The sequence below is a fragment of the Miscanthus floridulus genome, chromosome 8 (assembly GCF_019320115.1).
Source record: "Miscanthus floridulus cultivar M001 chromosome 8, ASM1932011v1, whole genome shotgun sequence".
NCBI lineage: Eukaryota > Viridiplantae > Streptophyta > Magnoliopsida > Poales > Poaceae > Miscanthus > Miscanthus floridulus.
Window position 1 is genome coordinate 106,679,675 of NC_089587.1, and position 23,888 is coordinate 106,703,562.

Here is a 23,888-nt window from a genome sequence, read left to right on the forward strand (position 1 = left end):
AAGTTACGAGCCTACAATAAGAGATTAATACCACATAATCATATTATTTTGACCATGATCCAAGAAATCTGATGTATCTCTTCATCAAAACTAACACAGTCTGCTATTTTGACTGGCGGTTTTCACCACACGGTAGGTTGCCATTGTAAATTTGTTTTCAATTGATTCTAAAGATATATTTTAGGATTGATCGATTGAAAAAGGGCTCATGAAAAGGAAGAAGGCACTCGTTGCAATTTTCCCCCATAGGGCAGTTCATCCACGCGGTCCGATGCGGTCCGGCGCCACCAGGATCCATGGGCTGGCCCGCCTGGCCCGCATAGAACCGTCTAGGTTGTTGGGTTGCAATTGCGGCGTTTAGCGGGCTTGCGGACGGGTTAGCCCGGCGGGCTGTTGGCTCGGCCCGCGCTGCTTGCAAGTCTACTTGAGGTTGCGCCCGCGCCGTCGCCGCCGCCGCCGCGTCCTCTTCCTCCTCACCGCCTTTAGAGTGAGATGGAGACAGCGGAGGAGGCCGGGCAGGAAGTATTCACCACTGGTGAGGAGGAGAGGATCCCGGACGCTGCGGCCTGCAGCAGAGAGGAGGGGAAGGAGGAAGAGGAGGTGAGCTTCGATGAACTTGGCCTGGACGAGCAGCTGAAGAGGGCTTTGAGGAAGAAGGGCATCGCCAAGGCCACCCCGATACAGCGGGAAGCCATCCCGCTCATCCTGGTGCGTGGGTTATGGCTTCCATGCTCCGTGCTGCTTTTCTGCTTCGTGCGAATTTTGTTCGGATTTTCGGCCTCTGCAATCCAATCGGCTTCAAGGATTGGGTCTGGTGCTGTTTGCGAAGGATTTCTGTAGCATTGCCATGTTATTAGGGTGTAGTAAGAAACTAGTGGGAAATGATGCAGGAAATATGGAAGTTCAGCCCCTCTTCCTTGGAAGAAGTTCAATTCTGACAAGTGTGATGGTCATGAGCATACTGCAAACTGTAGCATTATTTGAATAGCCTGCATTCTCTGGCGAACTCCTGAGATTAGTGCCAGTTGCCCTGCAAAAACTGCTATGTCCTGTTTATTTGTCATCAAAGATGATCCTATGCTAACTTTAGCTTTGGCCAAGCACAACGCAAGAAGGATCTGGTGCAAAAACTGCTGTGGCCTATTTATTACACAGCAGGATAGCTATCTAGTTTTTGTGCCACAATTTTTGTTTTCTCTAGTTCTCTAGTCAACAACAGAATTACAGAACATTGTGGTTCCAGGAAGGGAAGGATGTGGTCGCAAAGGCCAAGACTGGCTCTGGGAAGACGTTTGCCTACCTTCTCCCACTTCTGCACGAACTACTGAAGTTGTCCTCTGAAGGGCATATCCGAAAACCTGCACCAAATGCCTTCATCCTGGTTCCTACACGGGAATTATGCCAGCAGGTAGTGAACCTTAGCTTACTTTTCTGTGAATATTCTATGACTAAGTTTGGGTATAATTTTTTCAATGCTAGCTGTAGTTATGGTTTGCATCTCACTTGGATACATAATGATTCAATGAATTGTATGCTATTCAATGGCGAGGTTTCTTTAGTTATTGGACTATGAAACATGCATGTAGTAGCTGATTGGATTATATTTGGATATGGAATATTTTCATCTGCACCACCACTTGATATGCACTTTTCATATCATCAGCATATTTCAGTGACATGTAGAACCAGACTACATGTCATTGATTAGTTTAGTGGTATAGGTGAAAAATGCACCTGAAGTGGTGCATGGATGGAGATTCCCCTTTGGACAATTGAAGTGCAAACACATGTTTTTTTTTATATCCACTATTTTGATATATTTTACTTTGCCAGCTATTAGTATCATGTGGGTATGATATAATTTTCTCTCCCCTTGTTATTGCTAAAAGGGAAGCTAACACTGCTGTAATCACTTGCTTGATATAGGTTTATAACGAGGCATTATCTCTCCTTGAGTTCTGTACATGCAAATTGAGGGTTGCGCAAGTTACCGCGAGCATGTCGGATAAGGATATTGTGAGACAATTCTATTTCGTTCCAGTTATTTTGTCCACTTGGTATCCATGTATTGTTATTATTATTATGTCTATTAGCTCAAGTAACTAACTTTTGCCTGTTATTTGCAGACTGTTGCATTGTCTGCCCCCCCTAATATTCTCGTGTCAACTCCAGCTTGTGTTGCAACATGCATATCAAAGGGAATTATCCGTGGACCTTCAGTTAAAGAGTCACTTTCAATGATGATTCTTGATGAGGTGCACTTCAGTTGTCTTTCATAATTTATTTTTTTACTTTCATTTTATTTCATTTACATATTTCATGGGCCCTGCAATATAAAGAAGAATGCCAGCGTTGAATTTGTGGTTCTATATTGTCTTTTCCAGTCTATGAAATACTGAAAAGAAATTTCTGCTATTCCATTTTTCTTAATTGAGTTAAAGATTATTTTTTCCATGTATTCGGTGCGTAGTGGAATCCTAAGGCAGGATAGTAACATGAAGAGAGACAGAGGAAGACCGAAGTTGACTTGGGTAGAGGCAATAAAAGGAGACTTGAAAGGATGGAATATACCCAAAGACTTAGCCTTAGATAGGAGTGCTTGGAAAACAGCTATTCACGTGCCTGAACCTTGATTGCTTCTGCTGGGTTTCAACTCTAGCCTACCCCAACTTGTTTGGGACTTAAAGGCTTTGTTGTTGTTGTTGTTGTTGTATTTGTGCATATGATGATTTTGATTTGTGCCATTGTAAAGACTTGGAGATCATACTTCAAATTGTGGTGACATTTTTTTAAAAGCTGACATTGCCATGTACATCCTCTGTTTATCATTATTGGGTGTATTTTGGTATTGAAAGTCTTGAAAAGCATATTTTAACCTTTGAGTTTCTTTTGCAATATATTTTCAGTTACTAAAAAACACTTCGAAATTATGAATATATTGATATGACTTATACCCTAAACATGCATTTAATTTGACTAACTGTTGGTCAAATTACAAACTATTTTTGCATCAAAATATGCCTTAGAAAGGTTGAGGGAGGGAGTAGAATATTCTTCTTTGAAGTGATGTATATCAGATTCCACACCGTTTCTGTGTGTTAATGATTATGTTCAGGCAAGTTCCTTTTGAAGAAGTTACTAATCTACCAATCGTTAGTTCCCAGGCTGACCTTCTTCTATCCTACCGCTGTGAAGATGACTTGAAAGCTCTCATCCCACATATCCCGAGAAGCTGTCAGTCCATTCTGATGTCTGCAACTTCAAGGTCAAATCTGGTCAATATTCCTTCTTCTGCAGCTATCCATTAAATCTTGACTCTGCACCCTACATTTACGATTTCTCTAAGCATTTCATTATTTTATAAATACTTGGCCCAGATGGTTTACTCTTGAAATTGTGATTTTTTTGCTGTTTACAATTTATAATGTTTATTTATCATGCTGGATAAGTGGGTGGTTGCTGTTAGACCTGTTTGTGCTGTTGCTTCTCTTGACGGGGACTCTGCTCATAGTTTAATTGTTTAAATGCATCTGACATGTAAGTGTTGGAAGTTGAATCCATGCTATTGTTTTCCCTTGGTAAGAGAGAACATTAGTAGTTTGATTCACTTGGGCCCTTGCTTGCATCTGTGTTCCATTTATTTGGTGATACTGAAATTTGACTGTACGGCAGCTCTGATGTTGACAAATTGACAAAGCTACTTCTGCATAACCCATTTATTCTAACTCTTTCGGAGGTTGGTCGAGCAAAGGATGAGGTGATCCCCAAAAATGTTCAGCAGTTTTCGGCAAGTATCTCCTGCTGCCTGTTCTTTTGACATATGTACTTGTTTTCCTTTTCATATTACCATTGCAACTTGGAGGTTCCGAAAAACTTTTACTGGAAAACCAAAAGTTCTCATGCGCGATAAGGTTACATTTTCCTGCCTGTCCATTATCTGGGGCCATTCTGAAGCTATGGACGTATTATTTTGAAAAGAAAAAAAAATCATATTCATTTTGCTGAAGTTACATGGACTTTTACACATCAATTTCTTTTTCCTGCTCATTACATATCATTCATTTTTTGCCCACAGATCTCATGTGATGCTAAGGATAAAATGCTTCATATCCTTGCACTTTTGAAGTTCGAGCTTATTCAGAAGAAAGTTCTTATATTTGTGAACTCAATTGATATGGCATTCAGATTACGACTGTTCTTGGAAAAGGTAAATCAAACCACTGCCTTTGTGTCACTACCCTAAAAATGTGATTGGTCATCTGGATCTGTAAAAAGGTATTTTAATTTACTTGACACCTGAAAAAAAAACTTCAACATATTCTGAATTGATTAATTCTTAGAATTCCTGTTTGAGATAACCTGGACTTTATGTGCTGCAATTATTGACCTTGTGACCTACTTTGGTGTCAACCACTTTCTTTGTTCCTTCTGTATTTGATGTTATAAAGTTGAGCATACAATCATGTCACAATTGACTCTCTTGCTATGCCATTAAGTTCATTTGTCTCTTCAGATAACCATAAGATACCAGGTTAGGCAAGTCTTGTAAAAAATAACTGAAGGATCGGTGCTACTTCTTTTTTTTTTTCCTCGAACATGCAGGAGAGCTGTGTATCATTATATTAAGAAGACCAAAGGGGGGAAGAACCCCCCATACAATACCACACTACCACAGTACCACACACTCACACCTTGGATAATGCTACATCTTGTACTGACATTTTTGGATAATGCTATACAAACTTTGCCTATGCTATGATTGTTTCTATGAGTATACTGTTCACTTAACTGCTTTTGTTAACGTATTATGTTGTTCTTTGCTCTTGCTTCTATCTGGTTTCTATTTTTAATGTACACTTCATTTGTAGTATTAACAATCTTATGATGAATATGCTCTGTTTTATACAGTTTGGGATAAGATCTGCAGTTTTGAATGCTGAGTTGCCACAAAATTCCCGAGTACATATTATAGAGGTATCATTTTTGCATGGCTTTTATCAAATTATTTGTAACTACAAGAACTTAATAAATGGATAAATGAAGCAACAGCTTGGGCGTTACATGACCCTGGAGATAGGTTCCCTTCATCTCCGTAGATTGCTTGTTAAATTATGTACCTGTGCTTTATGAAGGCACGTGTCTCTAAAACTGCCATTTTTATTTGTTTCTAACTATTGGCTAGTATATGCCTCTATTGCGTGAATAGCAATATCTTTCCTGTTCTCTGGTTTAGTCTTGGACCCTTATTGTTGAGAAACAGAAAAAGTCATTATGGAAGGTTACCAGTTAAATAGTATTTAAAACTTTGATATCGAATCTTTTGCTAGAAACTTGCACAGATTACTTCCTTGTGTTGACAAGGTGGCTCCAGAAACAATTTAAATTGTTTGTGTATTTCTTTTTAGGCATTCAATGCGAGGTTATTTGATTATCTGATAGCAACGGATGATACTAAAACAAAGGAGGAGAAGCAAAATAATAAGGATAAGGAAAACAAGAAAGAGCCAAAGTTGTCCCGCAAACGGGAGAAGCAAACCAATAAGGAAAACAAGAAAGAGTCAAAGGTGTCCCGCAAACATTTGCAACAGACTTTAGATGCCGAATTTGGAGTTGTCAGAGGAATCGACTTCAAAAATGTATTTACAGTAAGTAAATATATTGGTCTAATCATCGTCAGAGATTCAGAGGCAGTGTATCACTGTTACATACCTTGTTGCGATTAAGTCAGTAGCTGAGAACATTTCTTAGGTTAACTGCTGGATCAATATGTGTTCTGTTTTGTTGGCAGTTTTGTTATATTTTATCTTGGAGCTTACAGTTATATCACTCATCATGAGCTGTAGATGCTGAATTTTATGTAGAGAAATTGTCGTCCTATGTTCTCTCTGAAATAAAAGAGAGAAGGATTCAATTTGAATGTCTGGTGTATGGTTCATCAATTATTCTCTTTAGAAAGATCTATAAAGAAGTTCGGATTTTGTCATCCTTTTTTATGGCTTAATAGCTCGAAATTAGGATAGGTCACTCAGAAAATGAAATTTTGTCTTTAACCCTGTTTTTTAGGTAGTCAATTTTGACATGCCTCTGGATGCTGCTGGGTATGTTCACAGAGTAGGGCGAACAGGTAGAGCTAATAAGACTGGTGCATCCATATCGCTTGTAAGTTTAATGACATACATGGTTTATTCATATAAATTTATCATCAGAAATAACTGACATGTTGCAAAGTTCTTATTTGTTCTGATGTTTATGTCCATATGTTTTGGCAATTGCTTCTTTAGGTTTCACAAGAGGAGGATAGTACTTTTAAAGAGATTGAGCATATGTTGCAAGATGTCGAAAAGAAAGATATGGACTGCATTTCACCTTTCCCATTACTTACAAAAGATGCTGTTGAGTCTCTACGGTATAGAGCTCAGGTCTGCAATATATCTGTTGCGGATTATATATTTGACTTTCTTTTGAGCATATTCTATATTTCCGTTTCTTTCCATCTATGCAACTTGATGCTAGCATAGATTGTATGGAACTTATTATTTGTGAGGATGTTCTAGTATTTGAGTGAGGCATGGGTTGCCTGGTGAGGATCTACTATATTGTGGTTACTGGAAGGCTAAATGCTGATCTGGTAATAGTGTCCAATGCAGTTGGCAGCGTAATTTTCAGTTGATTCTTGTCATTTATTAGTCAAATAGATACTATGTATATGAACCTTCGTTGCACTACTGAGAGCCTGGAGCCTGAATATGTGGGCATGCTCATTAAATATGAAACCTTGCTCAGGTGTATCTGTTTGTGTTAGTCTTGGACTCTTGGCCCTTTCTTGCCTGGTAAGGAAATTCATTTGATTGGCTAAAAAACTACTGTTGCTTTTTGCCTGGGCAAGCTAGTAGTAGTAATCAGGCTGATATGCAGAATAGTTGGTGCGGAGCATGTTAGCTTGAATCTGTACTTGATCTTGTGCTAATGTGAGCAAATGTGTGTGTGTGTTTGCAGAAGTTTTTTTTTTAAACAATTCTTGCAACTGGCATGGTTGTTTTTTTTTTGTGTGTACTCAAGCAGCAGTACTGATATGGATGGCTTTTGTTAACTAGCACTACTCTTACAGGATGTTGCAAGGAGTGTGACAACACGTGATATACAGGAAGCGCGTCGGCAAGACATAAAGAATGAAATCCTCAATTCTGAGAAGTAAGATCCTTTCTGCAACTAAAGCAGCTAAATTGTTGGTAGAATGCAAATTGCATAATGATAGTTTAATATCTTGAAAACAACCTATTGGTTCTTCCCGGAAAAAGAAAAGGAAAAAAAAAACTCATTGCCGGTATACTGCTAGATAGTAACAAACTGTGCTTTCTTGCTGAGAAACCGAGAACATCAATTGTACATATTTTTCATGAAACAAAAGACCATTTTCATTTGAATTCATTTCTGCGCCAATAATATTTTCTTCCCTAATAGTCATGCCTTTTTTTACCTTGTAGATTGAAGTCTCATTTTGAAGAGAATCCAAGGGACCTTGGTAAGATTTACAAGTTCTGTGCAGAATAGTTGTGTTTGTATGTAACCTGTCTAAGCAACCATAATGGATATTTTATTTCTCCTTTGCAGATTTGCTCAAGCACGATAAGTTGCTAAGCAACAAGGAAATTCCTGCACACCTGCGTGATGTCCCTGACTACCTAATTGATCCGAAAACAAAAGAAGCGAGCAATGTTGTCAAACTTTCCAGGGCTGCTATGGGTATCGAAAAGCCCCAAAGGCGGAAAAGACAGGGGTTCAAGGGAGGATCAGGGAAAAGTAGAGACCCTCTTAAGACTTTCTCTGCTGAGGTGCGTTTACCCATTTGATGGCTTCAAAAATTCAGATTAAACTTTAATGACATTTCTTGACATCAAGCATGGTCTGGTTTCCTGAACTGCCCTGAAAGTTCAGTTCCGTGGCTTGTTTCTTCTTTGGTCATGTGATGCCCGATCGGCTGCGCTTGTTGCAGTGCTGTTTGTGCTGCTGCTGCAGCAAAGTCTTCAATAACTACAGTGACTGGAGAGAGAAAAGCATGCAGCCACAGCTGCCACCGTCGCCGAAAAATGGCAGCAGAGCAGAGCTGGCAGAGTTGGCAGTTGCTCAAACTTGCTACAAGCGACTAGAGAAACATATATAGAGCTAAAATAGTCTTGATAGTGCTTCTGGATCTGGTCTTTTATTCTATCTGTCGAATGATGCGGTGCAATCCTTTCATGTTCTGATTTTCTTGTTTACTGGCAGGGCAAACGAGGGAGACGGAGGAAAGATAGAGAAGGCGAACCAGGTAGAAGAAAGAGTAGGAAGGCAGAAAGTTGATTTTGCAGGGAGTTTGCTATCAAGGTCGCTCAATTTTGTAGGCTTCTTGTTTTAAGCCACGACAAACTGTTGTATCGGTGACACATGACAAACTGTTGTGTCGGTGACACTCGTAGCTAAGGAGTGATTTTTATTGCCTGATGTATATTTACGACTAAAAGCGTAAACTCCTTCCAGCTAGAAACATGAAACTTCTTTTTTAGAACATGGAAGTGATTAGATAGAACACAATGTAAGCAACCAAACAAAATTTTACCAAACGCGACTTGTGTATCAAACACCAACTGTTTATATTGGCTTGATGTAGTCGTGCTGCATGTAAGATCTAATACGAAGAAAAGCAAAGGAAAAGAAAAGGATCGGTTGCAGCCCGCTGCTCGCACTAACTGATTTGGCATCAGTTTTACTGTCTTGATAACATAAATATAGCAATCTCCTAGTACTATTCCTTTTAAAATTATGACCACACGTTTGAAAAAGAAAGTATTAACATTCGTTCGGCTGATCAGTTTTTGATTGAGGCCTGTTTAGTTTCCTCCTAAAATGCCAAATTTTTCAAGATTTCCCGTCACATCAAATCTTTGGACGCATGCATGAAGCATTAAATATAAATAAAAAATAAAACTAATTACACAGTTTAGACGAAATCCACGAGATGAATCTTTTAAGCCTAATTAGACTATGATTGAACACTAATTGCCAAATAACAACAAAAACGCTACAGTAGTGTTTTGCCAAAAAATTTGGCATCCAAACTGGCCCTGATTTTGAATGATTCAATAGTATTTTATGAGAGAGAATAAGCTGAAACAAGCGGAGAGTGGAGCAACCGAACGAGCTGATTCAGTTTCCTTCCATTGCATGATGAAACCTGTTCCATCACATTGCATGTTCCATGGAATTTTTTACAAAGCCACTGGCTTCAAACTCTGCATTTTTTTTCCTACGATTCCATTCTGTTAGTACTCATTTAGTACGTTTAGGCCTCCAGCTATATAAAAAAAAACTAAAAAAAACTTCATCCCGCGAGCGCTTTATGATGATTCAGTGATTCACGAAACAATTTCGGAGCTATAGAGCAGCTCACTGTTCGATCTTCATGGAGCCTGTAGAGCATAGAAGGAACATTTCTGTCAGAATAAGATGGATGGATTACTACGGTGCGACGGCCTCGGCGCGGCGGAGCTGGGGAGCGGTGCTGCGGCGGCGCGGCGTGCTCGGCACGGTGTTGGCGCGACGACATCGTGCCAGAGCCTGGCCAGGGCCGGACCGCCCGTTTAACCCCATCCATATCTCTGCTGTGACTCTGTCCCATATCCAAACGCCTACCCGTCTCCTCCCCGTCGCCTCCACCTCTCCTACGACCCGGCCTCTGTCGATGCTCTCTCCATGGCACCCTCTCCTCTCCCCCCTTACACCTCCTGCCATGGAGCTACGTTCACCGCTGAACTCACAGAACTGCTCCCTTTACTCCTCCATTAGACCACCACCACCACCGCGCTCCTTGGCGCGGGCGCCCCGGGCCCCCACGCTTTCCGCCACCGCAGCGGCCGCCGTCTCGTCGCTGTCCACCACCGCAGCGGCGGCCGTCTCGTCGCCTTCCTGTCCAAAGAAGAAGGTCTAGTCTCCATTCGCCACCCCAACTCTCGCTGTTAGCACGGATGTCGAGGCTAACTTTCCCGCGCCTTCTCTCTATTACGAAGGTTCTCGTGCCCGTCGCCATGGGTACGGAGGAGATGGAGGCGGTCATCGTCGCCGGCGTCCTCCGGCGAGCTGGCGCTGACGTGACGCTTGCCTCTGTGGAGGACGGCCTCGAGGTGGAGGCGTCCTGCGGCTCCCGCATCGTCGCCGACACGCACATTGCCTCCTGCGCTGACCAAATGTTCGATCTTGTGGCTCTCCCGGTAACTCACTCTCTCTTCTTTTACTGACCTACAGTACGTGGCATAGATGGTTCCTGTGGAGCTTACTGTATCGAGGATAGGAATTAGCAAGAGAAACGATTCAGAAGCGTCAATCGTTCTAATACGTATTTTGACAGCAACGAAAATTTTACAATCTTTCGTAAAAAAAAAAGTAGTAATATGACAATACTTCACTCCCGCGCCATTTTCTCCATGATTGCTCAATTTTCGTGCTGATGGTGAGTGGTCAATCTCTCACGGTCTCACCTTTTTGTTCTGTGGTGTTACATGTGTACATCACTTACTGGCAGTGCGCAAAATACCATATTTGATTCATGCATTGCTGTGTCCAGGGAGGAATGCCTGGTTCAGTGCGGTTGAGAGACTGTGATATCCTTCAGAGGATCACAGTTAGACAGGCTGAGGAGAAAAGATTGTATGGTGCTATATGTGCCGCACCGGCGGTTGTTCTAATGCCGTGGGGTCTCCACAGGAGAAAAAAGGTGATCAATTTGCTATATGGATAAATTTAGTCTACTGATATTTGGGTTTTGTAGTGACATGGTTTTTTTTTTTTACTTCTTTCTTTACAAGATCACCTGTCACCCATCTTTTATAGGAGATCTCCCTGCATTCCGAGCTGTTGAATCAAATGTTCAGGTTTCAGGAGAGCTTACTACAAGTCGTGGCCCAGGGACAGCATTTCAGTTCGCTTTATCATTTGTTGAGCAAATATTTGGACCTCGTGCAGCTGAAGATATGAACAGGATTTTGGTTTGTCCAAAGAAACTTTAATATTTTTTTTATTTCACATAATACCTTTAAGCGAATGGGTCTGTAGCCTTGTGGTCATAGGAGCCTTAGTTGCACCTTAGATCCTGTGTTCAACTCCCTGTGGGAGAGCGAATTTAAATAGGCCTGGGTTAAAAAACACCACTCGTCAGTCGTGTTCCTGAGTTAGACGTGTAACCACCCGAGTCGCTTTCAACGAGTTGCACATGGCCGCAGGCATGTGTCCTGGGCCCTTGGTGGCACGTCCAGGACAGCCGGCCTTAGGGTGTTTCTCAGCCTATGCGCGAGAAGTTTCTTCTTAATGCAATGCCACAGAGGGCGTTAGGTCGAGTTTTTCTTCTTTTTGTAGTCCTTTTGTTGATTAGAGAACTGAGGATATCTATTTGTAGATCCTCCAGTTGAGAGGCTTGTTCCAGGACCTCCAAAGCCCCAGGAGAGAGAGAGAGAGGGGGGGGGGGGGGGGGGGGGGGGGGGGTATGTCCCTGTGGGAGTTATTTCCTTTTAGCTGATCAGGTTGTTTGACATAGAAAATCAGTCTGATGTGGTGGTTAAGGTCATGGGTCCTCCCTTACCAGCTTAAATAAATAAAATCTATGACACATGATTTGTCCTTTTCATTCTTGTTTCCCCCCATTAAATTCAGTTTGTTCATGCCTACTGTCTACTCAAACTGCTCAGTTTTGTTTATCAATGCTGATGGTTATTTTGTATATTCCCCTATAGATGGCACAAACTCACGACGATCTTGAAAGGAGTGCAGAAGTCAATGAACTTGAGTGGTCTGTTGATCTCAATCCTGATGTAAGTCACCTTAAACTGCATGCTTCATCATCTTATACATGGGTTCATCCTTTACCAAGGATTTTATGTCACAATATGGAGGGCATCATGCTTAAATGAAAAATATAATTTTAATCTAGGCATTTATTATATTTAAAAATCAATACATCAGAGTAAATTACTGTACAATTTGGCCTGCTATACTTAATGTAGTTGATCTTTCTGTTCCTGCTCAAATGCTGGATTGCTGTTTTATTATATCTAGTCTAGGGAATTCCAGTCATACTCATATGCCATATCCATGGACATTACATGGAATGATATGATTGGCTTCACCTATATTTTGTTGGAGTGTTGGCTGTTTTATTATAACATTGAGGTTGATTTGACATCGGAAACAGGTTCTTATTCCAATTGCAAATGGGTCTGAAGAGATGGAGATCATAATTCTGGTTGATATTTTAAGACGGGCAAAGATAAATGTGGTATTAGCGTCAGTTGAAAAATCTCCAACTATTCTTGGATCCCAAAGGATAAAGATTGTTGCTGATAAAAGCATTATGAGTGCCTCTGATTCAATATATGATCTAATCATTCTTCCTGTAAGGTTTCTTGCAGTTCATCTTTTTATTTGGATGATCATAAATGGTGACACACATTTCAACAATATATCTGCCATTTAATTGATTCATAGACATGGGACAAAATTGTCCCCACCGGATATTATTCCTTTGATGATGTCATGTTATTGATAAACAAAAAGTAAGGCCACTCTGAAGTGCATGTGATGTTGTACAGGAGTTAATATAGGTGTATATTAGCAATAAGCTAGTTTACTATGAAACGATCCAACTGAACAAAGCTTAAAACAAGAGAATCTTCATTCTTGCATTCTTACACAGCGCCTGGCTTTTAGATGTCATTTACAGTTTTTTATGGTATCACAATCAGTTGTACTAGCACATTGATCTTTGAGATTTAGCAGTTCCATTTAGACGGTTTAGTTTCTAGAATTCTAGTGGTGTTGTATCTCAGCATATGGTTGTCCATAGCAACGTTTGTATATTTATCAGATAAATCATGTGTATACTTCAATTATGAATCTCTTTTTTTTTTCTCAAACACGCAGGAGAGCTGCGTATCATTGTATTAATAGAAGAAGAGAGTCGTACATAGACCCAAACCCACACACACACCCACTAGTACATGGAATCAATTATGAATCTCTATCTTGCTCTGAAACTATTTTTGTGTACTTAGTTTTTGGGCTTTATAAATGCAAAGGTGACTAAATTTATGCCTTTTAATCGTGTGCAGCTACATGCTGTGTTGTTCTTGTTTCATTTTATATGTTGCATCTTTCATAATCCAGGGAGGACCTGCTGGAGCTGAGCGGCTGCACAGGTCCAGAATTCTGAAGAAGTTACTCAAACAACAAATGCAAGCTGGCAGGATGTATGGTGGGGTTTGTTCTGCTCTGAAGGTTCTGCAGCAGCAAGGTTTACTCGAGGTGAAATTCTAAGACTAAAAACTCATGGCACATCATATTTCCTTGAAATGGAAATTGACATTGGATTATTTTTAACCTCAGGATAAAACAGTGACAGCTCATCATGCTGTAGCCAGTGAGCTCACATGCCAAGTTATAGACCAACCAAAGGTTGTGATCGATGGGAATTTGATCACTGGTAAGGGGCTTGGGACAGTTGTTGATTTTGCCCTAGCTATCATCAGGAAATTTTTTGGCCATGGACGAGCCAAAGCTGTGGCGAATGGAATAGTTTTTGAGTACCCTAAGAGCTAAACCCCAAGAATTGTTGAAATTACGAAATGTGCAATAAGGATAGATGAAACACATTATGGCTGTAATTGAAGATCTGGCTATCTATGCTTCTGATAAAAAGGTGAGCTGATGCTTTTGGGATAGCAAAAGATTCCTCTATTGTTGCCTTTCTGGACAGCTGGAATGAAATCTCCAGATCCACTATATATGTTGGGATGGACCAAATTTACACTGGGAAGCTTCAGTGACAGTCATTTCATCAGCTTCCTGATATGATTTATTGGTGGATAAATGACAGAGTGATTGCTAACTGGTAAGTTCTATTTGATATTGATAGACATGAATACTTGTTTCCACACTCACGATCTTATCTTGGCTGACGTTTTTTAAGGAAAAACACATCTTTTTTTGTACAAAGGCAACATATACACTTTTAAAAAGAGAGAACATATACTTGTAACTTGAGCTCAACAACAATTTGGCGATATCTCTCACTATTGAAATAATGCATGTGCCCGTTCCTCCAGCACTTAAGAATTTTTTGAGGAATCTCATGTTTTTAAGTTTACACAAATGACAACCATTTGCCGGAACTTAACTGATGTAGTGTATGCTATATGCAGATTATGTGCATTCAAAGGAAACTTTACTGTCTCCAATGTGCCTGTATTTGGTTTGGGGGTGTATTTTCCGAGTTTTGAACTCTGACGACCTTAGATGTTGCCATCATGCTATATTGCTATGTGTTCCCATCTGTGAATTCGTCTGAGAAGCTTGGCAAACTAATTTCGGACTTCCCCAGAAACTGTGTTTCAGGAGTGCAGGCTAACAATTGAATCAGTATTTAATTAGATTCGAACTTCAGTGCTGCAGTATTTTATTGGAAGTCATTTTAATCTCTTTGTGTGTGTATTACTGATGAATTGTGTTTTTTAGCTCGATGGGTTAAGCGGGACATGTGCTCGCTTGGCTGTCACTATAAGAAGTAACTCCAGTTACTGAATTTGAAATGCAGTTAGCACAACATAATCGGTTATTTTGCTTGCTGTCTTCAGGCTTTGGCAAGATTAGCTTCTTCTTTTTGGATCTGGCAAGTTTAACTTTTGGGGTGAAGCCAAGAGTCGTGCTGCTGACCAAGTCAGAACATGATTCCCAGATCTCAGACTGGAATGTTATCTGAAATACTGTGATAGTTTCTGTAAAAGCGTCGCAATTGTAGACAATCAGAAGAGGAACTGTTGTTATTATGTGGTCAGACACCAGTAACCGCAGTTCTCGTTGTCACACGCGCATGAGCGAGAGCAGTAAATGTTGTTTTGAGTTTCAAAAAAAAAAACTCTTGTTTTGCTTCTACTTTCTTTATAGCTTGTTCGGCTGGCTTTAAGCCGGCCGGCTGGCTGGTTCTGACACTCACGAAAGCACTGTTTACGTCCTGCCAGAACAGTATTTTTCAGTCCTGCCGAACAGGCCTGGTAGAATCAAAACTAAAAGGAATATATCCAGAATATGAACCCTGTTGTAGGCAGATTATTCTGGGTAGCCATTAGTCCCCAATAACTACATTCACATCCATCTCAGAATAATGTGGACATGCTGCTGTTCTGAGCAAGCCGTTGGTTGCTCTCCGTCCTGATGGACAGGACAGGCGGACACAGGAACTCCCGAGGTTATTCCACAGCTTTGTGCAGGAAAATGTACGGCCATGCTCGCAGATTGCTTAACCCTACTACCGGAGCCATGGTAAAACTGCTGAGGTGTACATGGATTCAATCTAGAAGTGCCTTCAGCCTTGCGATAAAGGTATTATTATTCAGGAAACACAATGGCTCCATTTTTTTTTTACGCTGAACATGATTTTTGAGACGTCCGCCGACCTAGGTTATGGTGCGGCGCTGATCTACACTGTCAAGGTTTGGAGGGTTTCTCGACATATAATGAGAGATCATTCGTTTGGTAGGTCGAATTTTTATGGTGATCTAAAGACATACCTTTTTTTTTTTGTTTGGAGCAAAATCTAAAGACATAGCTATGCCAGGCTCATCCCGTACGTACCCTCATCAATTCAACCCAAAAACACATTGCAGCCCAACTACTAGATCTATGGCTATTAGATTATTTACTAAAGTCATTATCACGGTAGTCCAACTTGGGCCCAGTTTAGATTGCGAAAAATTTGGCAAAATGATACTGTAGCGTTTTCGTTGTTATTTGGCAATTAGTGTCCAATCATAGTCTAATTAGGCTTAAAAGATTCGTCTCGTGGATTTCGTCTAAACTGTGTAATTAGTTTTATTTTTTATTTATATTTAATGCTTCATGCATGTGTTTTCGTATTCGATGTGATGGGGAATCTTGAAAAATTTAGCGTTTTGGGAGGGAACTAAACAGGGCCTTGCCTGAACTACAGAATTGGACACTCCCTAACTATTAAAACTGGACAAAACACAACTCCACAATAACATTGCCCTGGTTTTCATCCCATGTGACGCTTGTGTGGAGCAATTTTGACATGTAACACAATAGCACTCGAAGTGATGGCAACTGAGAATTCCTTGTTGGGGAATGACATTCCTTGTTGGGGAATAATTTGGGACAGAGAAAGTTCTATTTAAGCTTATAATTTGAAACGGAGCAGTACCAATATGTACATATTTTGTATTATATATATGTATTATAGATTATTAATATCTTTACCTATATAAAAAATATAATTCTAGTTTTGTTCTGAGTCAAACTATCTTAAATTTAACTAAGTTATAGAAAAATAGCATCGATATTCAAATAAGTATACTATGAAAATATATACTATTATAAATTAAAGGTACTTATTTGTATCATAAATATTGATGTTTTTTTTATAGAAATTTGGTCAAAATTAAAATGGTTTGGTTTAGGACAAACTTAGATTTGTATTTTTTTTTTCTATAGGACTAAGATCAACCAATCTAGATTAATAGTCCCATGGGGAAACGTCAAAACGGGGACCATCGAGTCAATGCCTAACACTCTAGCAGAGGCTAAGGTAATTGCCCATTCGTACTAATGCACATGTATCCAAAAAATAAACCCAACAGAACTCAGAAAAATCACTGAAGCTAGACCCCGTTTTGATCGGGTGACTAATTGTTACCTGGCTAATGGCTACAGAATTGTTTAGCCATGTGTTTGATACAAAACTAATAGATAGATAAAATCCTGTTAAAAAATCAGTTTTGTTCTTAGAATTGCTGTTCTACTCTCTACATGTGCTGTTTGGGCGCCATTAGCTTGATATTTTGATCGTTCCGTTGCCAGTCTAGCCAGCCATTGCGTTAACAACTAGTTGAGGCTAAGATGAATTGTTATGCAAGTTATTAGCCCCCTGTTTAAATGGGCTAGGGTTAAAAATTAGCTGGCTGTCTTTTTTTATTGTTGTTTTTGACCTAAATTAGCTGGGTCTTGCCAGCTAGTGAGAATCTCCCACCGAGTGACTCTCACCAATTATCTCGATCTGGGAACTGCCGATTCAAAAACTGAGCAAATTTTACTCTCATTCCCGTGCCACTTTGCTGGCAGCTTTGGAAACACCGGCATGACGCCAGTGTGTCCAGACAACAGCCACGGTCTCTCCCTCTGCGTTGTATTGTATAATTTAATTTAATTTTTTTTTTTAAAAAAAAGAGGCAGGCTCTGGTAGGCAATGCCGGCTGCTGCGCCAAGACGGAAAGACCAAGCAGTTGGAGACGCATGGTGCTTATCTTTTAGTTCAAACATGTAAACCTTTATATGTTTCGGTTTTTAAAGTGTAACTGCTGAACCTCTGATTTTCGTGAGCTTGCAAGAGGCTCCTTAATGGAATGCCTTGATGGAGCCTCCCCGTCCTTAAAAAGAAACTGGTCAGCAGAAGGGACAATCGTAATGTACCTAAGGGTGCGTTTAGATTCAAAAAATTTTGGATTTTGGCTCACTGTAGCATTTCGTTTGTATTTAGTAATTAGTGTCTAATTATGGACTAATTAGGTTCAAAAGTTTCGTCTCGCGATTTCTCGACCAACTGTGTAATTAGTTTTTTTTTTCGTCTACATTTAGTACTCCATGCATGTGCCGCAAGATTCGATGTGACAGTTACTATGCAAAATTTTTTGGCAACTAAACAAGGCCTAACTAATACAATATGTTCAGTTGTATTAAAAAAATGAAAAGTTTTCAGGAACAGGACGATACAGATCTCTACCCCTTAAAAAAAACCGATTCGATGGTGGTGGAATTTTCAGCTGTATATCGTATTTGATGCGTTACCTACAATACCAAGTAACTATATTCATCCTAAAAGCTTCACGAAATAATTGCTGGTGGCTTAATGAGCTATTTGATTTTTTTCATTAACAAATAAATAGCTGTAAAGATAATTAATACTCCATCCGTTCTAAATTATAAGTCATTTTGACATTTTTGACACATCTATTTTACTATACATCTAGATATAGTAATATGTATAGATACATACAAAATAAATGAATCGAGAAAGTCAAAGCGACTTATAATTTGGAACGGTGGGAGTAGGAATTTAACATTGGTACATGGCGATGCACGGGTATCATGCCGAGCATATACAATATAAATTGTGCATGCCAAGAAGGGTAGTATTTTCAAGGGCTAATAACTCTTGCCTAAAATGATACACGAATTTTAGATTAGCTGCACCATGCAAAACTAGTTCTGAAGAGCATATTTGGGTTTGTGTCATACTTGTCTATAAAAATGCTTTATTTTTAAAAAAAAAATTTGCAAACATAAATGTGGATTTTGATTTGTTAATTCATTGGCATTTTCAAACTATTCATATATATGATGGAAAATTCGATTATTCTAGAACTAACAAATGGTTAGTCACAGAAGGTGACAAGCAAATTTGAAATCGACTAGCAATTCATTTCCCACACAAACAATTCCTGAAGTAATATGAAATGCAAATTTCAGAACCCCTGCTACTTTTATTATATAGTAAATCATGAGAAACACTTTGGACAGTCGTTGAAAGCAAATATATGCAGAAATGAGAGGACATATCTGCAACTACAAAAGTAGTGAATGCTATTCATCAATGATAAATCTGGATTCATCTTACTGATCATGAAACTATTGGTCTGTTTGGTTTAGCTATGAGCTGTGAAAAAGTTGCTATGTGCTGTGAAAAAGTTGTTGTAAGCTATGTGTTGTTGATAAGCTGTAAACTATTTGGGTGAAACAAGTATAAAACCTACCCCTCTCTACCTCCCTTTAAACTTCTGTGAAGCAGCTCTCTATTCCACCCATTTCGAAAAGTAGAAAGTCAAAAGCCAAAAAACAGGATCCAAGGTGCTTCCAAAATTGTACTATACGAAAGCAGCTGCTTCTGAAAAAGCAGCTTCAGGTTTCACCCGTTTGGTTGGCAAGCACTTGAGCTCAACCAAACACAGCCATATCTCTAGAAAGTATGACATTTGAAGCATTCACCCATGACCCAATGAACTCATTTGAGATGTGCCGCTGTTTTGATACTCCTAGAAATATGCTGACCATAATTCGCAGTTGAAGTGCTGTGTAACACCTGCATTTTCCTGGACCAGACCTGAGGCTGTTGAAAATTCTCTCCTGCGAGTACTGTCTTTTCTTTTCAAGTTTAATCTGAAGAATTACATGTATGAGTGGATATCAAACCTTCTATCAGCCAAGAAAAGGAAACAGGAATGAAGCATAAAAAATGAAGAAAAACTAAACCTGGAAACGAGAAATAAGCATAGCACAAGCTTTCGTATTGCTGCTTCTGCTTTTGCTTTCTGCATACTGTCCCATGCAATCATTTTTGCTTCCTCTCCATCAATCCTTCTAACAAACAGCAAGCACATCCATCAGCATTTGAAGGAACATGGTAAATTTATCACAGTTTCATTAGCTTCTCAAATCCCTATATTTGATGATCGATGATCCACCAAGGATAAGTAGTAGCTGCAGATTTTACAGAACGGGTGACACAGGAACTTCTAGCTGCGAATGGTGCTGTATAAAAATATGTACCGACATTCATGTACCTACTGCTCACTTTAGTTTTCAACTATAAAGGCTCGTTGGAGACCATTATATTAGCTAAGTACTAGTCCTCATTCTTCTAATTGCATCAGAAAGACCTTTAGAATGAGTATAAATGCAATTCACAAAACTCAACGTCAGTAATAGGAAATAAAGAATTTGAAGATCACCCAAGAAATGAATTACCAACCAGCCCAAAACTGTAGTCAGCCCAACTACTTCTGCACTCTGTGTGAACAGAACCAGTGGCGGACCCAGGATTTTCACTATTTCAGACTTCGACAATAGAAAAAGAAAGCAGGCAAAATTGATGGGATAACACTGTGCTTTTTAATAATTTTATGAATATCTACTGAAATTCATACAAGCTAAAGTGCAACAAGCTGTTCTCACTATTAAGCTGGAAATCTGAAGTATTTGGTGCAATTTTCATGACATATGCATGTGGCGCCCTCATTGTAAAATACCATGTTGCAATGTTTCAAAAATCATCACAAAAATCATGTATGTAGTACACCTAAAGTTAAGTGCAGCTGCAACAATTCAGTTTGAAATTCATCCTTGATGCTGAGATTAAAAAAACAGGTGTCACTGTCAGCACATGATGAACAGTGCCAGGTTGACTGCTTGTCTCTTTTGTTTCTTGGCATCTAGGATGAATTTCAAATTGAATTGTTGCGGCTATACTTAACTTTATGTGTACTACATACATGATTTTTGTGATGATTTTTGAAACATTGCAACATGGTATTTTAGCTAACGATGGTGCCAGACCCCCTGAGCACCAAATCTGCACTCTATTAATATAAGGTAAATGGGTCTCTCAAACAGAAACAAAAAGATCACCCAAGAAAATGAATTATAAAATGACTGTAAGACCAAATTTAAGGCATGCTACAATATATTTCATTTTAGATAATGGAAGAAAATTATTGGCCTCTGTGTCATCAGCAGGATAACATATTAGAGGACACAATACGTGAATATGCTGCACAGTTCTATGAAGAGGTCATAAGTATAATACTTCGTGAAGAAAAAAAGTAAGTCTAATAAAAAGATAGTGCACAGAAATAATGGTATGAGTTAGTCTAAGAAAAATATAGTGCATAAAAATAATGGTATGCCTGGACAAGGCCTGTCAAACAACTAAGTTTATCTGAAAAGGATTAACAGTAATAGCAGTCCCTTACTTTGATATACGCTTAACAGTTTGTGTTACTTCCCAGGCAGAAGATTTAGATTCCATAGTTTTTTTTTCTTCCACTCTATAATATCTGTTGCCCTTTTGCAGAGCCTCGGGCCTTGGACCACCTAGTCAGAGTCACCCGATCATCCACCTGTGCATCCCTAATCTCAAGGTTAGAGAAACAACCCTCCAGCTCTTTGATTTGTTGCACCGATAGTGAACAGGAAAATGAAGATCTCATGCTGGGAGAAGAGGACCTGCTTATATCAGGGCCTGTTTGTGTTACCACATCCTTCCTCACAATTACAGGGGCACTGCTAGTGCCAAAGTCTTTTATGCTTTCAATTCGTGCATCTGCACAAGCAGAAAACAATATTTCAAAAGGATAATAATGCCCCTTGAGAAATTGAGCAAACAAAATAAGGTTGAATGCACTGTGTGCTATATAACATTAGAATGAAGCTGACTATCAATAATTAAGCCCTCTAAAACTACCTAGTTCAATAGGGAATTCCGCTACATCAACTGTAGACGAATTCAAGAATCAATGCTTTATTATGAACATTTATTAACAGTAGTCCAATGCTAACAAAAACATAAAGAAAGAATATATATAAAGCTTGAGCACATTAGTCATGTACCTTGTACTAATTGATGGACCCATCAACACCAACACTAAGGTTGGTCGGTTTGACCATATTCATGTAGCAATTTCCTGAGCTTCACTTGCAACTGTTATTTCACTTGTAAGCCTAGCATATATTGCAGAACTAGGACGGCAATTCTGTTCCTCCATGAACGATAGCAGACGGGAGCAGTCAGCAGTGTTTCCGTTTTGTAATAAGCCATCAATCAAAATCTTCCAAACAATCTCATCACAGTTGTATTCCTTTGACAACATGTCACCAAAAATGCTTTTAGCAGTATGAAAGCTTCCCTCCTCACAAAGAGCACAAATAATAAACCTATAAGATTCTAAACGTGGTAAATAGCCTCTTTCCACCATTGAATCAAGAAACCTTAAAGCTTCTTTTAGCAATTTCATTCTGTAGCAACATTCTATCATACAAGTATATACATCCTCACTTGGGGTCAAGTTAGCACTCTGCATCTCTACGAGAAAACTTTTTGCTTCCTCCAATCTATCAACTTTGCATAAACATCTAATAAAACAATCATAAATATAGCTGGCTGAGGTGCACTGAAGCTTAATCACCTCCTCCAAGAGTTCCTTGAGAACTTTTATGTCAACTATTTTCCATACATTAACAGAATTGGTAACTAAGTCATGGTAGGAATTTTTCTTTAGTAGCAGTCCAAGGAGAACTGTGTAAGACTCATCATTTGGCTTGCATCCATTATCAACCATGTTCTTAAAAGATGAAAATGCTTGACTGACTAGTCCAAGATTTGCATATCCTTTAATCAATGTGTTATATGTGGCTAAATTAGGGTGAACACCATGATCGATCATCTGAATCATCATGGATTCAGCATCTTCCATCCTTCCCTCTTGACAATAGGAGCGAATAAATACTGTATAAGTGACAACGTCAGGCTTAACACCTGCCACAGCCATCCTATCAGATATCATTTTGGAGGAATCAGACCCAAACTTCCTGACATGCTTATCAATTAGAATGGTAAATGGTACGGCATTGGCTTGTACTCCATTCTCAATCATATCATCCAACAGAGATATTGCTTCCGACAGCTTATTTTCCCTGCATAGTCCATCAACAAGCGAACTGTATGTGTGGGCGTCTGGCACAAACCCTTCTGTGACCATTTTCTGCATCAGATTATAAGCACCATCAAAATTTCCCGCCTTGCACAATGCATCTATCATACTGGTGTAGACAACCTGATTCACCTTAATTCCCTTCTGAACAAGAGACCCGAGAAACTGCTGAGCTTCCTCAATTCTCCCACGTTTGCACAAAGCATCAATCAGCACTAAGCAAGTCCACTCATTAGGGACCAGCCCACTAGCCTCCATTGAATGAAGCAGCCTAAAAGCATGTTCCAAGTGCCCCTCGTTGCACTGCCCCTGAATTAAGGTTGTGTATGTCACCACATTTGGAGCTAAACCTGCCTCAACCATCCGACTGTATAGTACCATGGCCCTCTCTACTTTCCCCGACTTGCAAAACCCACATATCAGCTCAGTATAAGTACGAACATTCGGCAAGCACCCTTTACTCTGCATCCCCTTGAAGACGTCAACTGCAAGGTCCAAGTCCCCAGTACTGCAGTAGCCATCAATCAAAGCATTGTATACAGCAACATTCGGCACAAATCCCTTCTCCATTGCCTCTGTGAGCAGCGCAGCCGCTTCTCCAGCTCGTCCTGCCCCACATAACCCGTGCACTATTGTGCTGTAGACGTGCGAATCAGGGGCACAGCCATCAGGCCGCATCCCAGCGAAAACCGCCATCGCCTCGCGCACCATCCCAGCGCCACATAGCCCCTGGAGCAGGGCCGTGTACGTGAACGGGGTGCGCGCGCACCCCCGCAGCGGCATTAGCAAGAACAATCGGCAGGCGTGCGCGAGCAGACCCGTGCGGCAGTACCCGAGGACGAAGGACGTGTAGGCGTGGGAGTCCGGTGCGAGGCCGGCGCGCAGGAGCGAGGATAGGTGGTGCTTGGCGGCGGGGAGGTCGCCGGCGAGGCAATAGGCGTTGATGAGGGTGGTGTAGGTGTGGAGGTTGCGGGCGGGCATGCGGGCGGCGAGCGACTCCATGTCCGAGAGCATGCCGTGGCGGGCGAGCGCCATGAGGAGGGTGTTGAGACACCGGATGGGAGGCAGAGGCGCCGAGGGGGAGATGAGGAGGTGGGAGAGGCGGCGGAGGTCAGTGGGCGAGGAGGCGGCGGCGGAGATGGCGGCGAGGAGACGGGGCAGCGCCGTGGGCGCGGGCGAGGGCATCGCGCGGTGAGCTATGGCGTGGTGGCGGGCATTGCTGGACGCCGGGCCTGATGCAGATGAGCGGCGGCGGCGGCGAGGTGGGGAGGTCAGAGACGGGGGGCGGATCCAGGGCCAGGGTAGTGTAGTCAG

At 40.5% G+C, this 23,888-nt stretch overlaps 3 protein-coding genes across 7 annotated transcripts; 2 read left to right on the forward strand and 1 right to left on the reverse strand.

Annotated features, from left to right (window-relative positions):
• The first annotated feature begins 388 nt into the window (after positions 1-388).
• On the forward strand, positions 389-8,500 carry LOC136477129 (DEAD-box ATP-dependent RNA helicase 16-like). Its single transcript, XM_066475169.1, has 15 exons — positions 389-708; positions 1,244-1,408; positions 1,927-2,016; positions 2,127-2,255; positions 3,165-3,265; positions 3,673-3,787; positions 4,076-4,207; positions 4,909-4,974; positions 5,406-5,645; positions 6,064-6,159; positions 6,282-6,419; positions 7,109-7,191; positions 7,485-7,522; positions 7,612-7,832; positions 8,266-8,500. The coding sequence occupies exons 1-15, from the start codon at positions 493-495 to the stop codon at positions 8,338-8,340; spliced, it is 1,905 nt and encodes a 634-aa protein (XP_066331266.1). The 5' UTR covers positions 389-492; the 3' UTR covers positions 8,341-8,500.
• A 1,039-nt stretch (positions 8,501-9,539) lies between these two features.
• On the forward strand, positions 9,540-14,925 carry LOC136473193 (protein DJ-1 homolog C). 2 transcript variants are annotated; one of them, XR_010762537.1, is made up of 9 exons: positions 9,540-9,958; positions 10,044-10,244; positions 10,598-10,747; positions 10,839-11,018; positions 11,760-11,837; positions 12,218-12,418; positions 13,189-13,326; positions 13,408-13,720; positions 14,655-14,925. XR_010762537.1 is itself a non-coding variant. In XM_066470870.1 (8 exons), exons 1-8 carry the CDS (start codon positions 9,719-9,721, stop codon positions 13,618-13,620), a joined length of 1,401 nt encoding a protein of 466 aa, XP_066326967.1. In that variant the 5' UTR covers positions 9,540-9,718; the 3' UTR covers positions 13,621-13,909. The 2 variants fall into 2 exon arrangements, 1 of the variants encoding a protein (XP_066326967.1); XM_066470870.1 differs by lacking the exon at positions 14,655-14,925 and having other exon boundaries at positions 13,408-13,909.
• A 3,681-nt stretch (positions 14,926-18,606) lies between these two features.
• Positions 18,607-23,888, reverse strand: LOC136473194 (pentatricopeptide repeat-containing protein At5g65560-like). Of its 4 annotated transcripts, none has more exons than XM_066470873.1 (5): positions 21,475-23,888; positions 21,091-21,187; positions 20,838-20,984; positions 19,339-19,446; positions 18,607-19,245 (listed from the first exon to the last, which is right to left on the reverse strand). In XM_066470873.1, exon 1 carries the CDS (start codon positions 23,757-23,759, stop codon positions 21,534-21,536), a length of 2,226 nt encoding a protein of 741 aa, XP_066326970.1. In that variant the 5' UTR covers positions 23,760-23,888; the 3' UTR covers positions 18,607-19,245; positions 19,339-19,446; positions 20,838-20,984; positions 21,091-21,187; positions 21,475-21,533. The 4 variants fall into 4 exon arrangements, with proteins under 4 accessions (XP_066326970.1, XP_066326971.1, XP_066326972.1 ...); XM_066470874.1 differs by having other exon boundaries at positions 20,838-20,994; XM_066470875.1 differs by having other exon boundaries at positions 19,339-19,443; positions 20,838-21,187.

Excerpts from the sequence above, each read along its gene's own strand:
- LOC136477129 (XM_066475169.1), top strand. The coding sequence starts at position 493 with ATGGAGACAGCGGAGGAGGCCGGGCAGGAAGTATTCACCACTGGTGAG. Across the intron at positions 2,017-2,126 it reads GCATGTCGGATAAGGATATT|ACTGTTGCATTGTCTGCCCC; the intron begins GTGAGACAATTC and ends TGTTATTTGCAG. Across the intron at positions 3,788-4,075 it reads AAAATGTTCAGCAGTTTTCG|ATCTCATGTGATGCTAAGGA; the intron begins GCAAGTATCTCC and ends TTTTGCCCACAG.
- LOC136473194 (XM_066470873.1), bottom strand. The coding sequence starts at position 23,759 with ATGCCCTCGCCCGCGCCCACGGCGCTGCCCCGTCTCCTCGCCGCCATC.
- LOC136473193 (XM_066470870.1), top strand. The coding sequence starts at position 9,719 with ATGCTCTCTCCATGGCACCCTCTCCTCTCCCCCCTTACACCTCCTGCC. Across the intron at positions 9,959-10,043 it reads CTTCCTGTCCAAAGAAGAAG|GTTCTCGTGCCCGTCGCCAT; the intron begins GTCTAGTCTCCA and ends TCTATTACGAAG. Across the intron at positions 13,327-13,407 it reads AGCAGCAAGGTTTACTCGAG|GATAAAACAGTGACAGCTCA; the intron begins GTGAAATTCTAA and ends TTTTAACCTCAG.